This window comes from Trichomycterus rosablanca, chromosome 5, assembly GCF_030014385.1.
Source record: "Trichomycterus rosablanca isolate fTriRos1 chromosome 5, fTriRos1.hap1, whole genome shotgun sequence".
NCBI lineage: Eukaryota > Metazoa > Chordata > Actinopteri > Siluriformes > Trichomycteridae > Trichomycterus > Trichomycterus rosablanca.
In genome coordinates, this window is record NC_085992.1 from 8,003,834 (window position 1) to 8,028,175 (window position 24,342).

At 39.9% G+C, this 24,342-nt stretch overlaps 1 protein-coding gene across 1 annotated transcript in view; it reads left to right on the forward strand.

Moving 5' to 3' along the window:
• The window catches only part of prom2 (prominin 2), a 38,058-nt gene extending 13,962 nt beyond the window's left edge, over positions 1-24,096 (forward strand). Inside the window, exons 6-25 of the mRNA XM_062995601.1 lie at positions 197-317; positions 2,953-3,016; positions 3,442-3,531; positions 4,170-4,366; positions 10,271-10,345; positions 10,445-10,508; positions 12,346-12,502; positions 13,212-13,364; positions 13,514-13,637; positions 16,339-16,427; positions 17,111-17,195; positions 17,337-17,480; positions 18,751-18,819; positions 19,849-19,941; positions 20,037-20,090; positions 20,885-20,965; positions 21,236-21,304; positions 21,420-21,509; positions 22,504-22,616; positions 22,732-24,096. Of these exons, the coding sequence (XP_062851671.1) occupies positions 197-317; positions 2,953-3,016; positions 3,442-3,531; positions 4,170-4,366; positions 10,271-10,345; positions 10,445-10,508; positions 12,346-12,502; positions 13,212-13,364; positions 13,514-13,637; positions 16,339-16,427; positions 17,111-17,195; positions 17,337-17,480; positions 18,751-18,819; positions 19,849-19,941; positions 20,037-20,090; positions 20,885-20,965; positions 21,236-21,304; positions 21,420-21,509; positions 22,504-22,616; positions 22,732-22,783 (1,984 nt within the window). The 3' untranslated portion in view covers positions 22,784-24,096. The remainder of the gene's footprint in view (positions 1-196; positions 318-2,952; positions 3,017-3,441; positions 3,532-4,169; positions 4,367-10,270; positions 10,346-10,444; positions 10,509-12,345; positions 12,503-13,211; positions 13,365-13,513; positions 13,638-16,338; positions 16,428-17,110; positions 17,196-17,336; positions 17,481-18,750; positions 18,820-19,848; positions 19,942-20,036; positions 20,091-20,884; positions 20,966-21,235; positions 21,305-21,419; positions 21,510-22,503; positions 22,617-22,731) is intronic.
• The last annotated feature ends 246 nt before the right edge of the window (positions 24,097-24,342 follow it).

Below are 24,342 nucleotides of genomic sequence, written 5' to 3' on the forward strand. Positions count from 1 at the left end.
GTTCTTTTAATACATAAAAAAAATTGAACACATGGAGTCAAATTTCTCTACGAAGGGCATTGAGTTTCAAAGATTTTGAGCTTAGGGGATGTTAAGTTACAAGGTACCACTGTATAATGAAAGCTGAACCAAACGTATAAGCTGAATATTCAGTGTCCCAGTTGTAATCCTTTAAATAATGCGTTTTTGTCTTTAGGGCAGGAAATGTTTGCATGTTCCTAAGCAATAAGTTCATTAATGACAGTGTGGATTCTGGTCCAGAGGAAATCAACAATGCTGTAAAAAATGTGCAGAGCTACGTCACAACTGTTCCCAAGGTAAATACATTAACAGAATGATGCAAAGTTTACTTCCTTTTGCAGCAACTTCCCTATATAAAACAGCTTAAGTGAAATACTACATAGATATGGTAAGGTTAGGTTATGGGTCAAAATGCATAGTTAGATGTGAGTGTGTGACTGTGTATTTACAGAAGCCAATCAACTTTCTGTATGTAGGGAAAACCCCAAGTGCACATGGGAAAAAAATGCAAAATTTCTCACAGAAAAGTGGCCAGAAGCAAATGTTTAACCCAACTGATCTGTGGCACACACTCTAAAAGCTGTGTCACTGGTGCCAACAAACATTAATAAAAGTTAGTACTACTAATAGTTATGCTGCATTACATCAAAAGTGTTTTTTAAGTGTTTTTGTCATCTCATGATAAAGATTTGCAGCATAAAATCATATCAAACATTTAAACATGTTAGATGACTAAATTTCATTTTCATTAAGTTAACTTCAGGGCTACTCATTCTGTGTTTGTTAAAGGAGATTTAAGTCTTGAGTTAACCTTTACTGGCATTTAACTGATTTATAGAAGCTTAATGATAATAAACAATTATCATTTTGTTCATGGTAGGAAATTGTTTCTATTGATCCCACCCCACTGGTGTTAACAGCAAAATAGGCCGATCAGCCATAACATTAAAACCACCTCCTTGTTTCTACACTCACTGTCCATTTTATCAGGTCCACTTACCATATAGAAGCACTTTGTAGTTCTACAATTACTGACTGTAGTCCATCTGTTTCTCTGAATGCTTTGTTAGCCCCCTTTTATGCTGTTCTTCAATGGTCAGGCAGATATTATTTGGGTGGTGGATCATTCTCAGCACTGCATTGACACTGACATGGTGGTGGTGTGTTAGTGTGTGTTGTGCTGATATGAGTGGATAAGACACAGCAATGCTGATGGAGTTCTTGAACACCTCACTGTCACTGCTGGACTGAGAATACATCTCACTTTACATCTACAAGTGGGGCCAACTAGGTAGGAGTGTCTAATAGAGTGGACAGTGAGTGGACACGGTATTTAAAAACTCCAGCAGCGCTGATCCACTCAAACCAGCACAGCACACACTAACACACCACCACCATGTCAGTGTCACTGCAGTGCTGAGAATGATCCACCACCCAAATAATACCTGCTCTGTGGTGGTCCTGACCATCAAAGAACAAGGTGAAAGAAGGCTAAAAAGGTATGTAGAGAAATAGATGAACTACAGTCAGTAATTGTAGAACTACAAAGCGCTCCTATATGGTAAGTGGAGCTGATAAAATGGATGGTAGGTGTAGAAACAAAGAGGTTTTAATGTTATGGCTGATCGGTGTATAATTATTGTAAATAACAATATAACATTGGATACAGCTAACCTGCCCTGTCTTGTTCAGTTTCTTCTTTTAGCTATTGGAGATTGTTCATAGCTGTAGCCAAAAACCTCACATTTTAACAACTAGTACTAGTTTAACAACTTTGTTCTAACTGGTACTGAATCTGTTTACTGTACAGTAAGTGCTTACTGGTGATACATTTATACCTTAAACACACACATGCCATTCAGAATTTTAAGGCTTAACCCTGCTAGTTTTGTTTCCATAGTTGCCACCTTTCTGAATTATTTGAATAGCTTTGTTTTTATCAGATAGTTATGACTTTGAGATGAAGCCATGAGTAAAACAAATATTATTTTCATGTATGCAAAGTGTGTTTAAATAAACGAGTTAATGTGGAATAATGTGGTAGACAGTGCTGGGAATATATTATTACCTTCATTCCGACTGCCTGTTTTTCACATTTTAAACGGAATGATTTTAGATACACAAATGGTATCTACGTAGAACAAGGCATTTTATAAACATGATTTTACTTATTTAAGGGTCATTGTTATTCATCATCTGTATTGACCCTTGTTAAATGTAATTGTTCCTTTGGTTTCCCAATCAACCAGTAAACCAAATTGAATCAGTAAGCTTTTTTAGATTATTTACCACAACCAGGCTGAATTTTAGCCAGTGCTATAGAGTAGAAATCTCACTTATGTAGAAACTTACTATTGAACCTAAGCAGTTACTTAAAAGTTGATATACAATGCAAAAAGAGTCTACAAAGCCACCTCTAGGACTCTTAGACTACACCAAGTGTCATAATATCTGGTTACAAACAATGCAAAACAAAAACTGTGTTTTATAGTGCGCTCCGTTGGTGTTGCAGTCTATTATTTGATCCCAGAGCTTAGCAGTGCTATCAGTCAGCCGGGTACATACATGATCAGCTATGTTTGAGACCTAAGCCCTTGTCCAGGGTCTTCATGCCTTGTGCCCAGTGGAATTGGACCTCCCGCAACCCTGACCAGGATGAAGTGGTTGATAAAAATTAAATGAATTAAATGAGCATTTTATAGTAAATATACTGAAATAGTGAAGCATAGCAGAGTGATTGTGAGTGTTTGGAGTTGTTGTATTGTTATTAAAGAAAAATCAATTCTATATTATTACCAGTTGGGTTACAGGACAATAAAATCATTTTTTATAAAATGTGTAATTGGACATAATATAATGTTTTAATATCATGATCTGAATTAATTCATTGTGACAAGTAAGTAATAAGACATTTCTGTCAAATTCCAACAGCAAATTGACACAGTGCTAAATGAGAGCATTGACACTGTGGAGGGTGTCAGATATCACATAAATGGTGAGTGAGCCTGGCTGCAATCATGTGACTTTTCTGTTCCTGTTTGTTTGTTTGTTTATTTGGATTGTTAACGTCATGGTTTACACCCTTTGGTTACATCCATGACAGAAACAGTAGTTACTCATGACACAAGGTTCATCAATTCACCAGGTTATATCAAGCACAGTCATGGACAATTTTGTATCTCCAATTCACCTCACTTGCATGTCTTTGGACTGTGGGAGGAAACCGGAGCACCCGGAGTAAACCCACACAGACACGGGGAGAACATGCAAACTCCACACAGAAAGGACCCGGACCGCCCCACCTGGGAATCGAACCCAGGACCTTCTTGCTGTGAGGCGACAGTGCTTTCTGTTCCTGTAACTAATCTAGAAGCAGAACTGTTTAATACTGACCCAGATATTTATTTTTACACTTTACAGGAATTGGAAATTTGCTTGGGAGAGATATCCAAAAAGCTATAGAACCTCGTCTTAACCTAGCCCTGGACTCTGTGACAGTGGTGGCTCAAGGTAAAGAAGATTATTCACTTACATAGTGCTATACAAACTGCGAGTGGTTCACTATGATGGCTGTGGAAAATGAAGAACTAATAAAAACGTACTTATTGCGCCCAGGTGGTGCAGCGGGATTTTCCACTAGCACACCAGTGCCGAGATTCTGAACTCCCCAGTTCGAAACTCTGCATTGCCAGCGGTCGGCTGGGCACCATCTAGTGGGCATAATTGGCAGTGCCTGAAGCAGACACGTTTCTGCTATGGTGGGATGACCGGACTATGTGATTGGGGTCTTCAAATGCTGTGTAAGGACCCTGATTCGCAGATAGAGAGGCGCCTGTGCAGAATGCATGGGTGAAAAAGGGTTCAGAGGAGGCGTGAGCAGCAATATACCCACCTCGACTGCAATCAGGGATCCCCAGCAGTGTAAAGCAAATTGACTATGCTAAATCGGAAGAAAATGGGAGAAAATGCATAAATAAAATGGAAAAAAACTTCCTTATAAATGTCCTTCTGTATAAATCCTTCCTTTTGCCTGTCCATGTGAGGCAGTCACTAATGTATGTCTGTGTATGCTTTACCCCTTTCCTCAAATATATCATATTGCCTTTTGCATTTCCTAACATGTATTTTTTAAATACTGTGTGTTACAGAGATCAGCAATTGCAGTTTATTACTCAGAAATCTGGATGGTGTTCAGTCAAGGCTGCAGACAGACCTAAACTATCTGCAGTCTAACCTGACGTCAGTGAAAAATCGCATTAACAACACACTGAGCAAGCCAGATTGCTTACACTGTACAACATTTCAGTCGGAGCTGAGCAACCTGTTCCTGGACACAGACTTAAGTGTAAGTGTAATCTAGTCTGTCCTACGAAACAATCAGCACATATCAGAAGTAAACCTTGTGGACTCGAAAGTCTTTCATTTACTTATGTAGTTTTTGGAAGTCCTTCAATGCACAATTGGGAAATATTACAGTTTAAACACATTTAAGAAGACAAATAAAAGCTCAAGATACAGTGGTACTTTTAACTTAATGTCACCTTTAACTTCAAAATCTTTGAAAGTCAACACCCTTCTAGAGAAATTTGTACCCTTAAACTCAACGTTTCCCTTAAACTCAACGTGTTCAGTTTGTTTTTAAAAATGTATTTATTTAATTTCAAATGAACAATGAACAGTCGCTTTGTTCAGCACTCGGTTTGACTGGTGCGGTAATACATCATCAAAGTGTGCATATAAGACGAAACTGCATTTGTGTGGAATAACCGTCAAATCTAGTCTGAAAGCTCCACATGTACAGTGTATCACAAAAGTGAGTACACCCGTCACATTTCTGCAGATATTTAAGTATATCTTTTCATGGGACAACACTGACAAAATGACACTTTGACACAATGAAAAGTAGTCTGTGTGCAGCTTATATAACAGTGTAAATTTATTCTTCCCTCAAAATAACTCAATATACAGCCATTAATGTCTAAACCACTGGCAACAAAAGTGAGTACACCCCTTAGTGAAAGTTCCTGAAGTGTCAATATTTTGTGTGGCCACCATTATTTCCCAGAACTGCCTTAACTCTCCTGGGCATGGAGTTTACCAGAGTGCACGTGCACTCAGCTTCTTTGGACGACCAACGCGAGGTCTGTTCTGAGTGGACCCTGCTCTTTTAAAATGCTGGATGATCTTGGCCACTGTGCTGCAGCTCAGTTTCAGGGTGTTGGCAATTCGTCTTTTAAGATCCTCAGAGAGTTCTTTGCCATGAGGTGCCATGTTGGAACTTTCAGTGACCAGTATGAGAGAGTGTGAGAGCTGTACTACTAAATTGAACACAACTGCTCCCTATGCACACCTGAGACCTAGTAACACTAACAAATCACATGACATTTTGGAGGGAAAATGACAAGCAGTGCTCAATTTTGACATTTAGGGGTGTAGTCTCTTAGGGGTGTACTCACTTTTGTTGCCGGTGGTTTAGACATTAATGGCTGTATATTGAGTTATTTTGAGGGAAGAATAAATTTACACTGTTATATAAGCTGCACACAGACTACTTTTCATTGTGTCAAAGTGTCATTTTGTCAGTGTTGTCCCATGAAAAGATATACTTAAATATCTGCAGAAATGTGATGGGTGTACTCATTTTTGTGATACACTGTATCTGTGTTTAGCTGGATTTTCCTCACTGTTTCACTTTTAAACTTGTGTTACAGCTCGAGGTTCTGAGAAATTTTAATAATCAGCGGTTCATTTCACTCAATCACTCACTCACTGTCTTAACCGCTTATCCAATTAGGTTCACGGGGGGGGGGGGGGGGGGGGGGTTGCTGGAGCCTGTCCCAACTTTTCAATGGGTGCAAGGCACACAGTAACACCCTGGACGGGGCGCCAGTCCATCGCAGGGCAGACACACATACATACACACATACACACACACACACCCAGTGTCTCCAATTAACTTGGGGGAAACCCACGCAGACATGGGGAGAACATGCAAACTCCACACAGAAAGGACCTGGACCGCCCCGCCTGAAGATCAAACCCAGGACCTTCTTGCTGTGAGGCGACAGTGCTACCCACCGAGCCACCTTGATGATGCTGTATATACACCAATCAGCAATAACATTAAAACCATCTCCTTGTTTCTAAACACATTGTCCATTTTATCAGCTCCACTTACCATATAGAAGCACTTTGAAGTTCTACAATTACTGACTGTAGTCCATCTATTTCTCTGCATGATTTGTTAGCCCCCTTTCATGCTGTTCTTCAATGGTCAGGAACCACACAGGACCATCACAGAGCAGGTATTATTTGGGTGGTGGGTCATTCTCAGCACTGCAGTGACACTGACATGGTGGTGGTGTGTTAGTGTGTGTTGTGCTTGTATGAGTGGATAAGACACAGCAGCCCTCACTGTCATTGCTGGACTGAGAATAATCCACCAACCGAAAATATATCCATCCAACAGCGCCCCGTGGGCAGCGTCCTGTGACCTCTGATGAAGGTCTAGAAGATGACCAATTCAAACAGCAGCAATAGATCGTCTCTGACTTTACATCTACAAGGTGGACCAACTAGGTAGGAGTGTCTAATAGAGTGGACACTGTATTTAAAAACTCCACCAGCACTGCTGTGTCTGATCCACTCATACCAGCACAACACACACTAACACACCACCACCATGTCAGTGTCACTGCATTGCTGAGAATGATCCACCATCCAAATAATACCTACTCTGTGGTGGTCCTGACCATTGAAGAACAGGGTGAAAGCAGACTAAAAAAGTATGTAGAGAAACAGATGGACTACAGTCAGTAATTGTAGAACTACAAAGTGCTTGTATATGGTAAGTGGAGCTGATAAAACAAGGAGGTGGTTGTAATGTTATGGCTGATCAGTGTATATTGTTGACTTTGAAACTTGTCTTGGGGGGAAAAAGTGAGACAGATAAAATATGCCTTCTGAAATTCTCAAGTCTGTCTTGACATGTGCTCCCTCATATACTCGTATAAACCATTGCCTTAAACCATATCTTTTAGATGCAATTGTACATATATGTTTACTGACCACTGACTTATTTAGGGCCAGCTCTGTTTTAAACCTCTATGTTGTGACTTTCCTCTAATGATTGTTTTAAAATACTTTTATAGTTTTCATGTTCTGTTCTACTTCAGCTTGCTGCACAGGAATGTGTGTTGGTTGCAGCGTGTACATACTTGTTTTCTTCTCAAAGCATTGTTTCAGACTAAATTCCTTTCTTTTTCTCAAAGAAATGAGGTTTTACTGGATTCTGTCTTTAACTTGATGAGTTTCTTTTTTAAATTATTTTTGGGATTAATCTCATGTTTAAAATGTGGTAGGCTACCACTGTAATAAACAACCCATGATTAGGTTATACAGTGCTGTGAAAAAATAATTGCTTTCTCTGTTTTAATGCAGATTTGGCACACTCTCTATCTGCCAATCAGGGTCCTTACACAGCGTTTGAAGACCCCACCCACATAGTCTGGTCATCCCGCCCTGCAGGCACTGTCAATTATGCTCGCTAGATGGCGCCCAGCCGACCGGTGGCAACACCGAGTTTTGAACCGATGAGTTCAGAATTTCGGCGCTGGTGTGCTAGAGGAATATCCCGCTGCGCCACCTTGGCACCTGCAAATAAACAATTGATGTAATCTAATATTAGCCTTTCACATCACCAAACTGAGTACTATTACTAGGTTATTTTAGTTTTGTATATCTTTAGCTATTTAACGTGAACTTTTCTATTAGTTTTCAGCTCATGGACAGATGGCCATACATTCAAAACATGTCAAGAAAAATTAGGGTCTGACGCAGCAGATCACCTTTAAACCATTACAATACAACCACCAAATTTGACTGTCAGTCTAATGTTTTCATTATTTAAATATATATTTGCATAGCTTATTATTTTGTCTGTCTATAGAAGATTATTTCAGAGGGTTCGGGGGAATGATCCTTTTCTGGCAAATTTCTGATAAAACTAGAGTTTTTCTTGGTTTACTGGTGGTTTGTTCTTTGACAGCCTTCTATGAAGCTCATTTTTTACTAGTTATAAGAGACGGTTGTGGTTTATTGGATGGTGCTATTTGTGGTGCTATTTTGTTCAGATGGTTAGATATAATGATATGCCATATATATATATATATATATATGTTACATTTTTTGGGCATTTAGCAGACACTTTTATACAAGCGACTTACAGAATTGTGACAGTATATTGTCTAAGCAATTGAGGATTAAGGAGGGCCTTGCCTAAGGGCCCAACACTGGCGACCTGAAAGTGGTGGGGCTTGAACCAGTGGCTTTTCGATTACCAGTCCAGTATCTTAACCACTCTGCTACAACTGCCCATATAAAAAACAGATTTGGCACTGATAAGATGATGTTGAACTATTGACAGTGATACTGCTCACAGTCAAGCAAGCTTTGTATGGCTTAGGTGCTACCATGAAAAAAATGTATAAGCTTCTGCTTTCTTTGCCCATGTGATTGGAATTATACTTCATATCAGGTTGATTGAGCCTCTGCTTTCCTACACTTCTGGAACTTTGATTATTGCCAACTGCGTTATCCACATCAGGGTCTTGGTGGCACGGTGGCTCGGTGGGTAGCACTGTCGCCTCACAGCAAGAAGGTCCTGGGTTCGATCCTCAGGATCGGGGCGGTCTGGGTCCTTTCTGTGCTGAGTTTGCATGTTCTCTGCGTGTCTGTGTGGGTTTTACCTTTAAACCATTACAATACAACCACCATATTTGACTGCCGGTCTAATGTTTTCATTATTTAAATATACAGTATATTTGCATAGCTTATCATTTTGTCTGTCTATAGAACATTACTTCAGAGGGATCGAAGGAAATATCCTTTTCTTGCAAATTTCGAGTTTTGGTTACTGGTGGTTTGTTCCTTGACAGCCTTCTATGAAGCTCATTTTTAACTAGTATAAGAGACTGTTGTGGTTTATTGGATGGTGCTTTGGGCTAATAATATTATTTGTTCAGATGGTCAGATATAATAATATGCCATATGCCTTAACCACTAGGCTACAACTGCCCATATAAAAACAGATTTGCCATTGATAAAATGATGGTGAACTATTGACAGTGATACTGCTCACAGTCAGGCAAGCTTTAAATTGCTTAGATGCTGCCATGAAAAAAAGTTTAATAGCTGCTGCCTTCTTTGGCCGTGTGATTAGAATGATACTTTATATCAGGTTGATTGAGCCTCTGCTTTCCTACGCTTCTGGAACTTTTTTGGAAATTTATTTTTACCAACTGCTTTATCCACACCAGGATCTTGGTGGCACGGTGGCTCACTGGGTAGCACTGTCACCTCACAGCAAGAAGGTCCTGGGTTTGATCCCCAGGTGGGCGGTCCGGGTCCTTTCTGTGCAGAGTTTGCATGTTCTCCCCGTGTCTGCGTGGGTTTCCTCCGGGAGTTCCGGTTTCCTCCCACAGTCCAAAAACATGCAGTCAAGTTAATTGGAGACACTGAATTGCCCTATAGGTGAATGTTTGTGTGTATGTGTATGTGTGTCTGCCCTGCGATGGACTGGCGCCCCGTTCAGGGCGTTACAGTGTGCCTTGCACCCATTAAAAAGCTGGGATAGGCTCTAGCACCCCCTTAGCACTTACTGTCCAATCTATTAGACACTCCTACCTGGCTGGTCCACCGTGTAGATGTAAAGTCAGAGACGATCGCTCATCTATTGCTGCTGTTTGAGTTGGTCATCTTCTAGGCCTTCATCAATGGTCACAGGACGCTGCCCACGGGGCGCTGTTGGATGGATATTTTTTAGGTTGGTGGACTATTCTCAGTCCAGCAGTGACAGTGAGGTGTTTAAAAACTCCATCAGCATTGCTGTGTCTTATCCACTCATACCAGCACAACACACACTAACACACCACCACCATGTCAGTGTCACTGCAGTGCTGAGAATGATCCACCACCCAAGTAATACCTACTCTGTGGTGGTCCTGGGAGAGTCCTGACCATTGCATAACAACATGAAAGGGGGCTAACAAAGCATGCAAAGAAACAGATGGACTACAGTCAGTAATTGTAGAACTACGAAGTGCTTCTATATGGTAAGTGGAGCTGATAAAATGAACAGTGAGTGTAGAAACAAGGAGGCCGTTTTAATGTTATGGCTGATCAGTGTATATAACAACAGTACAAAATCCTCAACAAATATTGACAATATTTCCTCTGCTGTGTGTTTCAGTCTGACAGTCTCAACCATTTCAGGACGGCTTTGAATGACACTGAGAAAGCTGATCTAAACGCACAGATAAAGAAAGTGAGATCCTCAGATCTTCAGTGTTTGGCTTTATAACTGTAATATCCTTGATAATGCAGGTGTAATGATACAGTTCACTGATAATATGTCATTTCACAGGGGGAAGACTTTTTAAAAAGCATTCCTGAAAAGGTGACAAACGAAACAAGAGACAGTGTGCAGGGTAAGTACAGATACTAGATTAAACAGTGATTCAGAAATCCAGCCTATTGTTTGAAGGACAGTATCTTTATATCTGATTTTATTTGATCTGCCTCTTGTACTATTGTTAAGCTAAGTATTCAAAGTATGATGCTTACATGCTTAGTATGAAGTTTACATTTATACCGTAGGACAGATCAGTTGAGGCTTTATTCTCAAATATCCATGCTGCAGTTAGGCCTAATCTTTTAACTGATGCATGTTATTTGATAAGCAGCATGATGGCTCAAGTGTTTGAGTGGGTGCTTCAGAGTTTTTAGTTTTCCACTGTTAAAAAATGCACAAAGTTGATTAGCTGCTCCAAATACACTGATCGGGCATAACAATTTGACCACCTTCCTAATATTGTGATGGTCTCCCATTTGCTGCCAAAACAGCTCTAACCCGTCGAGGCATGGGCTCCACTAGGACACTGAAGGTGTGCTATGGTATCTGGCACCAAGCTGTTAGCAGCAGATTCTTTAACTCCTGTAAGTTGCGAGGTGGGGCCTCCATGGATTGGACTTGTTTGTCCAGCACATCCCACAGATGCTCGATTGGATTGAAATCTGAGGAATTTGGAGGCCAAGTCAACACCTCAAACTTGTTGTTGTGCTCCTCAAACCATTCCTGAAGCATTTTTGCTTTGTGGCAGGGCACATTATCCTGCTGAAAGAGGCCACAGTGATCAGGGAATACCGTTTCCATGAAAGGGTGAACATGGTCTGCAACAACGCTTAGGTAGGTGGTACGTGTCAAACATCCACATGGATGGCAGGACCCAAGGCATCACACTAGTGCATCCTGGTGCCATTAAAAAAGCTGGGATAGGCTCCAGCACCCCCCACGACCCTAATTGGATAAGCGGTTAAGAAAGTGAGTGAGTGAGTGGGTCTTGGTGGGACAGGGCACCAATCCATTGCAGAGCAACATACACTCACACACACACTTACCTAGTTTTTTGTTAGTAAAATCAAAGTACAAGAAACCCAAAGGGCCCATGTTTCTGTGTGGCACTCTACCAGCTATGCCACATCCCACAGATGCTCGATTGGATTGAGATCTGGGGGATTTATAGGCCAAGTCAACACCTCAAACTCGTCTTTGTGCTCCTTTGTGCTCCTCAAACCATTCCTGAACCATTTTTGCACATGGATGGCAGGACCCAAGGCATCACACTGCCTCCGCTGGCTTGCCTTCTTCCCATAGTGCATCCCGGTGCCATGGTTCCCCAGGTAAGCAACGCACGCACACCCAGCCATCCACATGATGTAAAAGCAAACGTGATTCATCAGACCAGGTCACCTTCTTCCATTGCTCCATGGTCCAGTCCCGATGCTCATGTGCCCATTGGTGGCGCTTTCGGCTGTGGACAAGGGTCACTGATTATCTCTTCATCATGAAGAGATAATCAGTGCTATTCACTTCACCTGTTAGTGGTCATAATGTTATGCCTGGTCGGTGTTACCTTTACATTTTTTATATTTACAGCATTTAGCACACTTACAACTGTGATTGAATATAATCCAAGCAATTTAAAGTTAAGGGTCTTGCCTTTCTTGCCTTATTCCTTGTGTTTCTAAGTGGCAATGGTTCCACCTCAATCCTGGTCAGTATGGAACCATTACTAATGATGAATACATTTTAAATAGTTCAATCCTCACCTCAATCCTGGTCAGTATGGAACCATTACTAATGATGAATACATTTTAAATAGTTCATCTCTTTTTGATCAAAAGGAAAAAGTGTTAAAAGAAATTGTTGTTATTCCTGACTTGCTTATGACGTGTCTCATTTATGTGATTTTTATGTATTCAAAGGAGTTCAACAGCAACTGCAGGACATAAAGCTCCAAATTTCACATGTTGGCAAAGATATTCCAACTTCTGAACTAACCAGCATTGCCAACGAACTGAACAATGTGCAGAATTATGCCAAGCAGTACACACCTGAAGCGAAAAAGGCAGAGCATATCAGGTAAACTCTACTCAGTCTTAAACTTGACTGAGACTAAAACACGGGTCTCTGCTGTGATGGGTTAAAAAATTAGACCCGTGTCGACTTGAGTGTCCCTAAGAGCTGATGTTTTTAATACTGCACTTCACTCATGGTTGCCAGGTGCACTTTTTAATTAATTTAAGATAAATTTCTTATTATTATTGTTGTTATTGTTGTTGAAATTACCTGTATTCTGATAGAAACTATATTATCCCCCTCACCACAGTCATTGCCAGTCGCAACCGACTGATCCAGATATTCAACATGCTAGATATCTCTCCTCAGTCGCCGAGCACTCGGATCAAGTTGTTGAGTAGTTCACACATAGCGACTGAGAGCCGAGTTTAGATCGCCGAGCGAACGCCGAGTTGCTCCCGAGCTGCCAAATCAAGCCGCGACCAGTCAGCAAGCGAAAATCAGGGCAAAAATCATGTAGTGTGAACTAGACATTAGGGGTCTTGCTCAAGGCCCCAACAGTGGCTGCATGGCAGAACTGGGATTTAAACTCTCAACCTTTCAATTGATAGCTTAATGCTCCACCCTCTAGGCTACCACTGTTTCCTATGCAGTGCTCAACTCATGGGTGCCTAATTTTTCATTTTTAATCATTTGTCCATGTGTTGTCCAGTTAGAAGTGTTTAAAGTTGTGTGTGTGTGTGTGTGTGTGTGTGTGTGTGTGTGTGTGTAGGTGGATTGTTGCATTGATCCTGTGCTGCCTGGTCCTGTTGGTGGTGGTGTGTAATCTCTTCGGTTTGCTGCTTGGCCCAGTAGGACTAAAGCCTAAAGTCGACCCAGCTCATCGCTCCAGGACATCGAACTGTGCTGGATTATTTCTCATGTCGTAAGTAAATAGTCATAATAATTACTACTATTTGATTCACTGTGAGAAAGCACATTTTATTAAGGTGCAGTCTTGTCTAATTAAAGGCATTTAATTCCTGATCTAGCATGGATTTAAGCTTTAAAGCTCTTCCTTTTCATTGGTTTTAGTGGTGTTGGCTTTACCTTCTTGTTCTCCTGGATTCTTATGATAGTAGTGATGATTCTCACAGTTGTCGGGGGTAACACTTATGCCCTCATCTGTGTGCCATGGCAGACCCAGCAACTCTTTCAGGTAACCTCAGCAACACAAGCTAGTAGGTTATATAATCACAGAATATACCCTACATAACCAGTAGTGGCTTGGTGGGTGGGTAGCACTGTCGCCTCACAGCAAGAACGTCCTGGGTTTAAATCCCAGGTGGATTCCCGAGAGGTTGCATGTTGTCCCTGTGTCTGTGTGGGTTTCCTTCGGGTGCTTTGGTTTCCTCCCACAGTCTAAAGACATGCAGTCAGGTTAACTGGAGCTACTCAAAATTCCCCATTGGTGTGTGTGTGTGTGTTTGTGCCCTGTGATAGCCTGCGACCTGTCTGGGGTGTTTCCTGCCATTCGCCCAGTGAACTGTGCCCACTGCCACCCTAAATAGGATAAATAAGTGGTAAAATAGAGAGTGAATCGATGAATAAACTGATACATTACCAAAATGTGCACACATATTAATATCACCACTATACAGTGTATCACAAAAGTGAGTACACCCCTCACATTTCTGCAGATATTTAAGTATATCTTTTCATGGGACAACATTGACAAAATGACACTTTGACACAATGAAAAGTAGTCTGTGTGCAGCTTATATAACAGTGTAAATTTATTCTTCCCTCAAAATAACTCAATATACAGCCATTAATGTCTAAACCACCGGCAACAAAAGTGAGTACACCCCTTAGTGAAAGTTCCTGAAGTGTCAATATTTTGTGTGGCCACCATTATTTCCCAGAACTGCCTTAACTCTCCTGGGCATGGAGTTTACCAGAGCTTCACAGGTTGCCACTGGAATGCTTTTCCACTCCTCCATGACGACATCACGGAGCTGGCGGATATTCGAGACTTTGCGCTCCTCCACCTTCCGCTTGAGGATGCCCCAAAGATGTTCTATTGGGTTTAGGTCTGGAGACATGCTTGGCCAGTCCATCACCTTTACCCTCAGCCTCTTCAATAAAGCAGTGGTCGTCTTAGAGGTGTGTTTGGGGTCATTATCATGCTGGAACACTGCCCTGCGACCCAGTTTCCGGAGGGAGGGGATCATGCTCTGCTTCAGTATTTCACAGTACATATTGGAGTTCATGTGTCCCTCAATGAAATGTAACTCCCCAACACCTGCTGCACTCATGCAGCCCCAGACCATGGCATTCCCACCACCATGCTTGACTGTAGGCATGACACACTTATCTTTGTACTCCTCACCTGATTGCTGCCACACATGCTTGAGACCATCTGAACCAAACAAATTAATCTTGGTCTCATCAGACCATAGGACATGGTTCCAGTAATCCATGTCCTTTGTTGACATGTCTTCAGCAAACTGTTTGCGGGCTTTCTTGTGTAGAGACTTCAGAAGAGGCTTCCTTATGGGGTGACAGCCATGCAGACCAATTTGATGTAGTGTGCGGCGTATGGTCTGAGCACTGACAGGCTGACCCCCCACCTTTTCAATCTCTGCAGCAATGCTGACAGCACTCCTGCGCCTATCTTTCAAAGACAGCAGTTGGATGTGACGCTGAGCACGTGCACTCAGCTTCTTTGGACGACCAACGCGAGGTCTGTTCTGAGTGGACCCTGCTCTTTTAAAACGCTGGATGATCTTGGCCACTGTGCTGCAGCTCAGTTTCAGGGTGTTGGCAATCTTCTTGTAGCCTTGGCCATCTTCATGTAGCGCAACAATTCGTCTTTTAAGATCCTCAGAGAGTTCTTTGCCATGAGGTGCCATGTTGGAACTTTCAGTGACCAGTATGAGAGAGTGTGAGAGCTGTACTACTAAATTGAACACACCTGCTCCCTATGCACACCTGAGACCTAGTAACACTAACAAATCACATGACATTTTGGAGGGAAAATGACAAGCAGTGCTCAATTTGGACATTTAGGGGTGTAGTCTCTTAGGGGTGTACTCACTTTTGTTGCCGGTGGTTTAGACATTAATGGCTGTATATTGAGTTATTTTGAGGGAAGAATAAATTTACACTGTTATATAAGCTGCACACAGACTACTTTTCATTGTGTCAAAGTGTCATTTTGTCAGTGTTGTCCCATGAAAAGATATACTTAAATATCTGCAGAAATGTGAGTGGTGTACTCACTTTTGTGATACACTGTATATAGGAGCTCAGTGACATTCATTGCGACCTATTTAACAGCTCAGTTAAAATTCTTACCTTGCTAAGGCTGTCTGCTCAGCTGTGTTGTTTTTACGAGCAACAATTTGGCCACGAAGCATTGTCTTACAGAACAGGACTGTCAAGTCCTAAATCATGTAGCTTAACAAGCATTGTCAGCACATTAGTTGTTTGTGTAAAGCTTTACAGATATAGTTATATGAGTAAGCTGCCACTTAAAACCCTGCTACAATCATGTGACAACAACCTTGACCTTAAACAACAGGCTATCCAACAGCTTTGAGGCTAATTGTAAGCGTATTGTTGTTCACATTTAATCAATTCCAGTCATGAGCTTGTTGGTAAATAGCAATAAATGGAGCATTATCTCTGTGTGTTCAAGTGTTGAATGTCTTCAAACTTCATATAATATACTGTAGTCCTTGAAATGTTACTACATTTGATGGTATCCGACCCCCCCCCCCCCCCAAAAAAAAAAAAACAAAAAACAAACAAACAAACAAACAAACAAACAAACAAACAAAAAAAAAAAAACTAAACAAAGAAGTATATAATGCATGCATTCTGACGTTTTTACATACTTCTATTTGTTTTCACAGCTTATTGACACTCCAGGTGTGATCCCAGGATTCCAGCTGTCTAAATATCTAGGACTTAAAACTAATCTGACAATCAGAGAAGTTTATAAGTGAGTCACACAAACACAATGCACAGTTTTTTAATAAGGGCCAAAGTTTATCATACCAAAATATTTAGTGGTAAGTAGCTTTGCCTAAACTATATTCAGTAATAATTTTTATATTCCATTTATTCATCTATTCATATCCTAACTTTATTGGTATCTTTCCACCACTGCTGCAGACTCCTACCTTGACCGAGCAGGTCCATCCCTTTTAACCTGCTGGAGACAGGTTCACACAGAGAACAGTACTGAGCACGGAAAATCTCACACTCTTCTCCATAATGACCATCTCTGTGCCCTTGATTAGCTGCAGTTGTGGCAGTAATGAGGAATCCCTTTAGTCATCCCTCCCAGCAGACACTGCTAATTGTGTCCATGGAGGTGACCAGCCAGTCGATAGTACAGCAAAGGTTCGACTTCAGAGCTCACGGATTGTGGGCTCAAGTGGTGCATTAGACCTCTGCACCACCTGAGTATTTGTATATTAAGTAATTACTTAAATGAGAAACTTCCCACCACATTGATGGCAGCAGAAAAGGTTAGCACAGGGAGTCTGTTTTTTAATAATAAAACACATACATAAAAGTAGAAGTAAATAAACCTCCACAACCTTTTTTTGAATGCTAGACAGTCGCACATCTGTGTGATCTTTGTCATTTGTGTACATTTGTCTCATGTCTCATCCACAGTAATTGCCACATAAATAGTTCCCTGTGGACCACACTGCACCTGGAGGAGATTATTAACCTCAATGACTTTCTTAACATCTCCAAAGTAAGAACACTATTCAATCTTTTAAATTCCCTATACTGTTTTTATACATATTAACACTCAGATCACCCAGTGACTATAACCCTCATATACCACGTAACATATTTGTCATTTGTCATTATGTTTTGTCCTAATCCTGAACAGTATACAACAGAGATACAGCAGACGCTTGAGAAAAATAAGATAACGTTACCCAAAATCACTCTGCTGGATTCAAACACACAGAATCAGCTGTACAACTTCTCATCAACAGCCAGCAGTGTAAACGTCAGTGACATCACCCAGAAGGTAAGAGTTCATCACTAACACTGGCTTAGTCTGTATCAGCTTTAGGAAAAAGAACCACAACGACTAGATTTAAAACATGCCACAGTTAAAAGCTCTCAAAAAATGAAAAAGGTCTAGCAGCATCCTGGAGCTGGACAAAATCAGCCCTTTTGAAATGAATGCCTGATATAGCACTTCTAGTTCTATTCCTGATTAGAGACGTACCAGTACGCTGACTGGTACCCCAATCTTTACCAGGACAAGTGGCTACTGATTCTGATTTGGTTTTTTTTCAGTGCATTATTAGTGCAATTATGTTGAATCTGTTATTACTTTAGAGTAATATTAAATAAAGACACATTTTTGTAGCCTTAAGACTAACCGTCTGAATAAATGATCTCGAGGTTTGGAATATTTTTACGATGTGTAGATTTTGATTAACCTTAAATTAAAAAAATGTTGTAAATTTCACATTCGTAAATAGCACCTACTTTAAGTGTCATTCAGGTGGTCTGTTACGCTAGCTTACTGCCACTGAGATCCAGGTTCAAATATCAGGGTGCTATCACCTGGCTGGGCATCTACACAGACATGATTGGCTATGTCTAAAAAGGGCGATGGCCGAAGCCCTGTATTGGATTGTAACTTAGTGTTGCCCAATGGAACTGAGCATAATGCTACTCTAACCAGGATAAAGCAGTATTCATTCATTTCCCCCTCTTCACCCAATCCTGTTGTGTCCAATTGGAGCTGCTGCCACCCCAACTCCTGGTTGAGGAGCACCCCTCCAACATGTGCAGCTTTTGATCGCGTCTTTACACCTGCTTGAGGCAGGGTCTCACAGAGTGCAGTATCATGTGTGAAGAGCCATGCACTGCCATCATCCACCCCCCCATCCAGGTCAGGCCCCTAACTGGTCAGCAACGGTTGTAATTGCCCAGCGACGAGGAACCCTGTTTCAGCCATTGTCCCTCCCTCTGTGTAGGCGCCTGGCTGGCTGATAACAGAGCGGAACTCGGGAGTTTGAGATCTAATCACAGGTGCCACTTGAGCACACTAAATTAGTCTTTAGTTTTAATAATAATAGTACATGCATCTGTACTAAACATAAATTGTCACCTGTCACAAAAACATCACACTGGACTCAACCACCAACTTAATTCAATAATTACTTGAGCTAATGTATCTGACAAAAGTAATAGAAAATGAATGTGTTTACTAATTTATAAGCAAAATTTTGATAGAAACATGGCAGTTTAACACCATTTTTTTCTTTTTCTGTTACCTTTAGACTGCTGCAATTTTAGCAACTAATTTCAATGTAATTGCAGATCATCTGGATAGCTTGGCTAATAATCAGGTAAGAACCAATAGAAACCAAAATTTTTTTGATAAGTTTTGATTTTGAGAATAACGTCGTATAAGTTTCGATTTCGAGATTAAAGTCAAAATATTACGAGATTAAAGTCAAAATATTACGAGATTAAAGTCGAAATAATTACGAAATTAAAGTCGAAATAATTACGAGATTAAAGTCAAAATAATAACGAGATTAAAGTCAAAATAATTAAGAAATTACATTCAAAATAATTACAAGATTAAAGTCAAAATAATTATGAGATTAAAGTCGAAATATTATAGCCATAGCAACCTCCTTGTGTTAAAATGACGGATGTTCATGATTTGTACTTTCATATCGGTTTCACAAATAAAGAAATCCCCAATCTCCTGCACATCCGCACCAGTTTGTTATTAGTATAAGGACAATGAAATGGCTTTGCAATAAACTGTGCCTATTTAGAAGAACATGCGCCACCGGTGTGCTTCAGCAGTACTTCAACCGAGCCTTATGGACTCATACGATAAACTAAAGCCATATGGCATTGCTATAAATGGTTGCATTGATGGGTTTAGTCATCATGTCCTGTGGATGGAAGTGTACAATACAAACAGCCACCCAAAAATAATCGCGGGTTATTGGATAACCACAATAACACTCATTATAAGCTGCCCTCGGTGCTTGCATGCAGATCCAGGTACTGAGACCCGTGCTTCTCTGAACTGACAAGCCTACGACAGATGCACACTCTTTGGCCATAATATTTCGACTTTAATCTTGAAATAATTTCGACTTTATACTCATAATATTTCGACTTTATTCTCATTTTGACTTTAATCTCGAAATCGAAACTTATACGACTTTATTCTCGAAATCAAAACCTAAAAATAATTTTACAAGGGCCCTAATACGCCGTCGTACAAACTAGATCCCATAGTAAAAATAATTAAGATAAGATAATCCTTTATTAGTCCCACAATGGGGAAATTCACATAATTATAGATATAACACACATTTTATCAATACCACTGTACTTTTTACACTGTTTAGACCAACAGCAGTATTAAAGATGAACTTCTGAGTGAATCAAGAGAGCTGAGAGCCTTGCAGACTTATATGAATGTCACTATCAGCCCTTTGGTGGTATGTTCACTCAATACAAAAACAGCAATTTTTCTCTTCATGTCTTCTTTGTATTGGCTGGCTCATTTAAACATACACATTCTTTTTCTTTACAGGTGCAAATGGACTCCTTAATAAACAATTTCACTGACATGACATCACAGTTTAATGTAAGTCACTGAAACAAAACAACTGATTGTTTGAATCTCTCTGTTTATTTGATATAGGATCCTGTATGTTTAGCATACAAAGCAAATCTGATAATCTAAGAAACTATGCATGGTAGAGCTACTTAGATTCATGGGGTGTAAAGCAATTTTGTATTTTTCTGTCAAACAAAAAAATCTAAGACTAGTCTTCTAGTTCCTGCTAATAAACAGAATAAACAAGCCACAACAAACTGAAGCAAGTTAACAACCTTAATTAATGGCATTTCATTATATGGAGGAATCTTTGTGGTTTTAGTAACCTTGAGATAAGACTGAACTTATTGTGCAGTTTTTGGCATGTTAAGGCACTAAATGTACCTATGAGAGGCACAAAAGCTAGAAATAATAAGAATTTTGCCACCAGTACTTTGCATAGATTTTGTGATTGTCCACAAGTTTTCCACTAGTTGCAAACAATGGCAAACTTGTAGCACATTTTTACTGTATTTAGCCTTTTTTACTTTTTAACCAAACATTTGTGACACATTTTATTTTTTTATTAAAGGAACAGAAAACAGGGCTAAACTGTTTTCATACTGCTATATACATATAATTATTTTTATATTATTGGTTGGATGTAAATGTTATACACCTGTTGGCAACTGTTGTTTCTGAAACACAAATAAAATTGGTGTGTGTTATATATATTTACACACACACACACCACTGTTTAAAGAAATACTCAAATGATCAGACTTAATATTGTCAAATAACCATATTAACTAACATTTTTTCTCTAAAACCCCATGCTCTAGAAAACTGTGGAAAATGCTCTGGACAACGTCAGCAGTGCTCAACAGTTTCTGAACAAAAACACAACAGAAATAGTGAAATCAGTAAGTGTTCTGATGATTTTGCTGCCATAACAGTCACATGAGATTTTAAAAAGATGTTTTTTGAATGGTCTGCTGAGAACTTAAATAGTTGTGTGAAACAGTAATTGTAATGTAATAATACATTTAAGCCTTTTTGATAGAATCACAGACTGAATGTATGATTATTAACAGAATGGCAAATTTAAAGTCACTGAACAAATAACAAATCTAAGTTTGTGTAAGTATCCATTAATCCTGTAACAAAATGAACCTATGAACATATTTCAACAGAAACTGACTGATTTTGTAGACTGCCAGATACAAGTCTTCACAAGTTTTACAAACTGGGCAAATCAAACAGTAAGTCTTACTTATACACTTATATCACCCTTATACACCATCGCTACTGTTTTCACAAACACAGATTACAGTTTATTTTGGGTTACTGCAGTATTAATTTGTACTCTTGTCTCAGATCACGGAGGAGGTGGGTCGCTGTGGGTCAGTAGCTGCTGCTGTCGACTCAGTAGAGAATCTACTGTGCTCACAGTTGCTGAACTCTGTGGTAAGTCATGTCCATTTGCATAAACTTCTAACAAGGCCAGTCGTTTATAACAGCACAACAAAGCTGGCGATTTTGTTTGTTTATTAGGATTTTAACGTCATGTTTTACACTTTGGTTACATTCATGACAGGAACAGTAGTTACACAAGATTCATCAGTTCACAAGGTTATATCAAACACAGTCTTGGACAATTCACCTCACTTGCATGTCTTTGGACTGTGGGAAGAAAACCGGAGCACCCGGAGGAAACCCACACGGACACAGAGATAACATGCAAACTCCACACAGAAAGGACCTGGACCGCTCCACCTGGGGAGCGAACCCAGGACCTTCTTGATGTGAGGCAACAGTGCTACCCACTTTGCCACCGTGCCACCAGCTGGCGATTTTAAAACAATAAAATTCATACAGCTGTAAATTCTTAGTATATTATGAATACCCAAGGAATCATTTGTAGAAGTTCAATTTAAGTTAGTCAAGCCATGTTTACCTTTATAACCCAGAAAAGGTACTTGGCTTCTATGACGTTATAGTAAGAGGCAGCTTTCAGCTTTTGCTGCCCCCATCTGGACATTGAAAACAAGTGTCTTCAGAGCAAGTCCCCATCCATCTGTATACTGTATTTTTCAACATTGAGCCTTGACTCCACACACTGCAAACCTTAATCTAAAAAAAAAAAACGTGCACGTTTTAAGAAGGCCTGACTTGATAAGAAAGCTAGTAGAGTGGGTATTGCACTGCAACAGGTGCTGGGGACTTGGATTTGATTCTTGCCTCTGGTCAGTGTCTTTAAGGGGTTGTGTATTGTATCCATGTATGTATAGGTTTCAAGTATTTTGGTTTCTCACCTCTCAGGAACATATTGACTGGTTCCTCTAAAGTTTTAAGTGAGTCAGTGAGTAACTTAAAAAAGTCAGACTAAGAGAAGTAAACGATTTAAAAGCTGTTTAAAGATTAACAACGTTTAACTAGATGCTTTATTGTCCGTCTCCAGAATGCATTTTGGTTCAGTTTGGGCTGGTGCATAGCCTTCTTCATCCCCAGCATTATTCTTTCAGTCAAACTGGCAAAGTTCTACCGCAGGATGAAGTACACAGATGAGTTTGAGTAAGTTACAGCCCATGCTCCATACAACACTGACTTGCTTGGGTTCTTTGCATTTCAATCCTTCTTAGGATATTTGTATGCCTCGTTGCCTCACTGCCTCATTCTTCTCTTGCAGGAATTTTATGATGACTCCTATTCCACGAGTTACTTTAAAACCTTATGAATAAAAAGGGACAAACTGTTTTATAAATTTACTGTTGCAGCTGTAAGAACTTGAATGTTGCATTTTCTCCCTTCATGTCTTGAGAAGCAAGATTAAAACACTGGATGATACAAAAATGTGGGGAATCATGCTCTTTGGATTGTGCACATTCCAGACATGGCTTGGAGATACTGTTATTTGTATCTCTAGCCATTACTATAATATCAGGGTTCACTGAGCCTTTGGAAAATAATGGATTCCATTTGCACTTAGCTCAGTGATTATAATGTACAGTGGTACCTTGAAACTCAATGTCAATTGGTTCTGGAAGTGGAGTTTAAAAGGCGTTGAGTTTTAAGGTATTTTTTCCCATAAGGATGTATGGGGAAACCTGTTAATGTGTTCCATGGTCCTGTGGACTTGCATGTATTTTAAGCATATATAAAATAATGGGGTTGTTTTTGACACTTACACACTGAAAATAACACAACACTGAATTAAAAAGGCTAATTCTTACAATTTCTCAGAATCCCAAGCTGTAACACAAGTTTAAAAGTGAAACAGTGAGGACAATCCAGCTAAACAAAGGTACATGTGGAGCTTTCAGAGTGAATCTGATGGTTATTCACACAAATAAATACAGTTTTAAAACACAAACTGAACCTGTTGAGTTTAAGGGAAACGTTGAGTTTCAGGGTACAAATTTCTCGATGAAGGGCATTGAGTTTTAAAGATTATGAGTTTAGGAGACGGTGAGTTACAAGGTACCACTGTATTTACAAGATATGGCCAAAAGTATGTGGACACACATTCTAATTATTGAGTTTAGGTGTGACAGCACACCCATTGCTTACTAGTGTATAGTTTTTTGTATACTAAATAAATGAACATGACTTATATTTAACAAATTATGTGCTTTCAATTTTGTGGCAACAATTTTGGGAAGGCTCTTTCTGATTACAGCAAACAAGATCCATAAAGACATAGTTCGTCTGTGCAGGTCACCGGACTTTTGTGATTAAACAGGCATGAATTCTCACCAACACACTCCGAAATCAAACCTGAAAGAATATTACTATTGTTTTCCTACATGCGCCGGATCAGACGTCCACAGACTTTTGGTTATATAGTATACATGTCTAAAATATGTATGTTTGATTAATACTTACAAACTGGAATGAAAGCACTCTACCCTATGCTTCATGCATTATTTTAAACTTTGGTTTTAAATGTTTTTTCTCTTTATAAATGACAGTGCTGACATTTGTACATTGTAATTACCTAGATTTCTTTCTTCCAACTCCCTCTCAACCCAGTTCAATAAAACATCTTTCCTACCTTCATGTCTGAGGCTCTGTTCTAAACATAGAAACAAAATCAATACAGGAAGACAGCCATAACTAATGGAAAAAGCACTTGAGTGGAGAAGCAGCTTTTAGGGTCTGTGGTTTCGCCTGGCTGGAGTTAAATAGGACGAAATCTGAACACTAAGCCTGTTCTGTAAATGTAAAGCTGCATCTCGCAGCCCGTTGAGCTGTCCATTGTTTCTTAGGGTCTGTGCTAATATTCTCGCTTCACTTAATC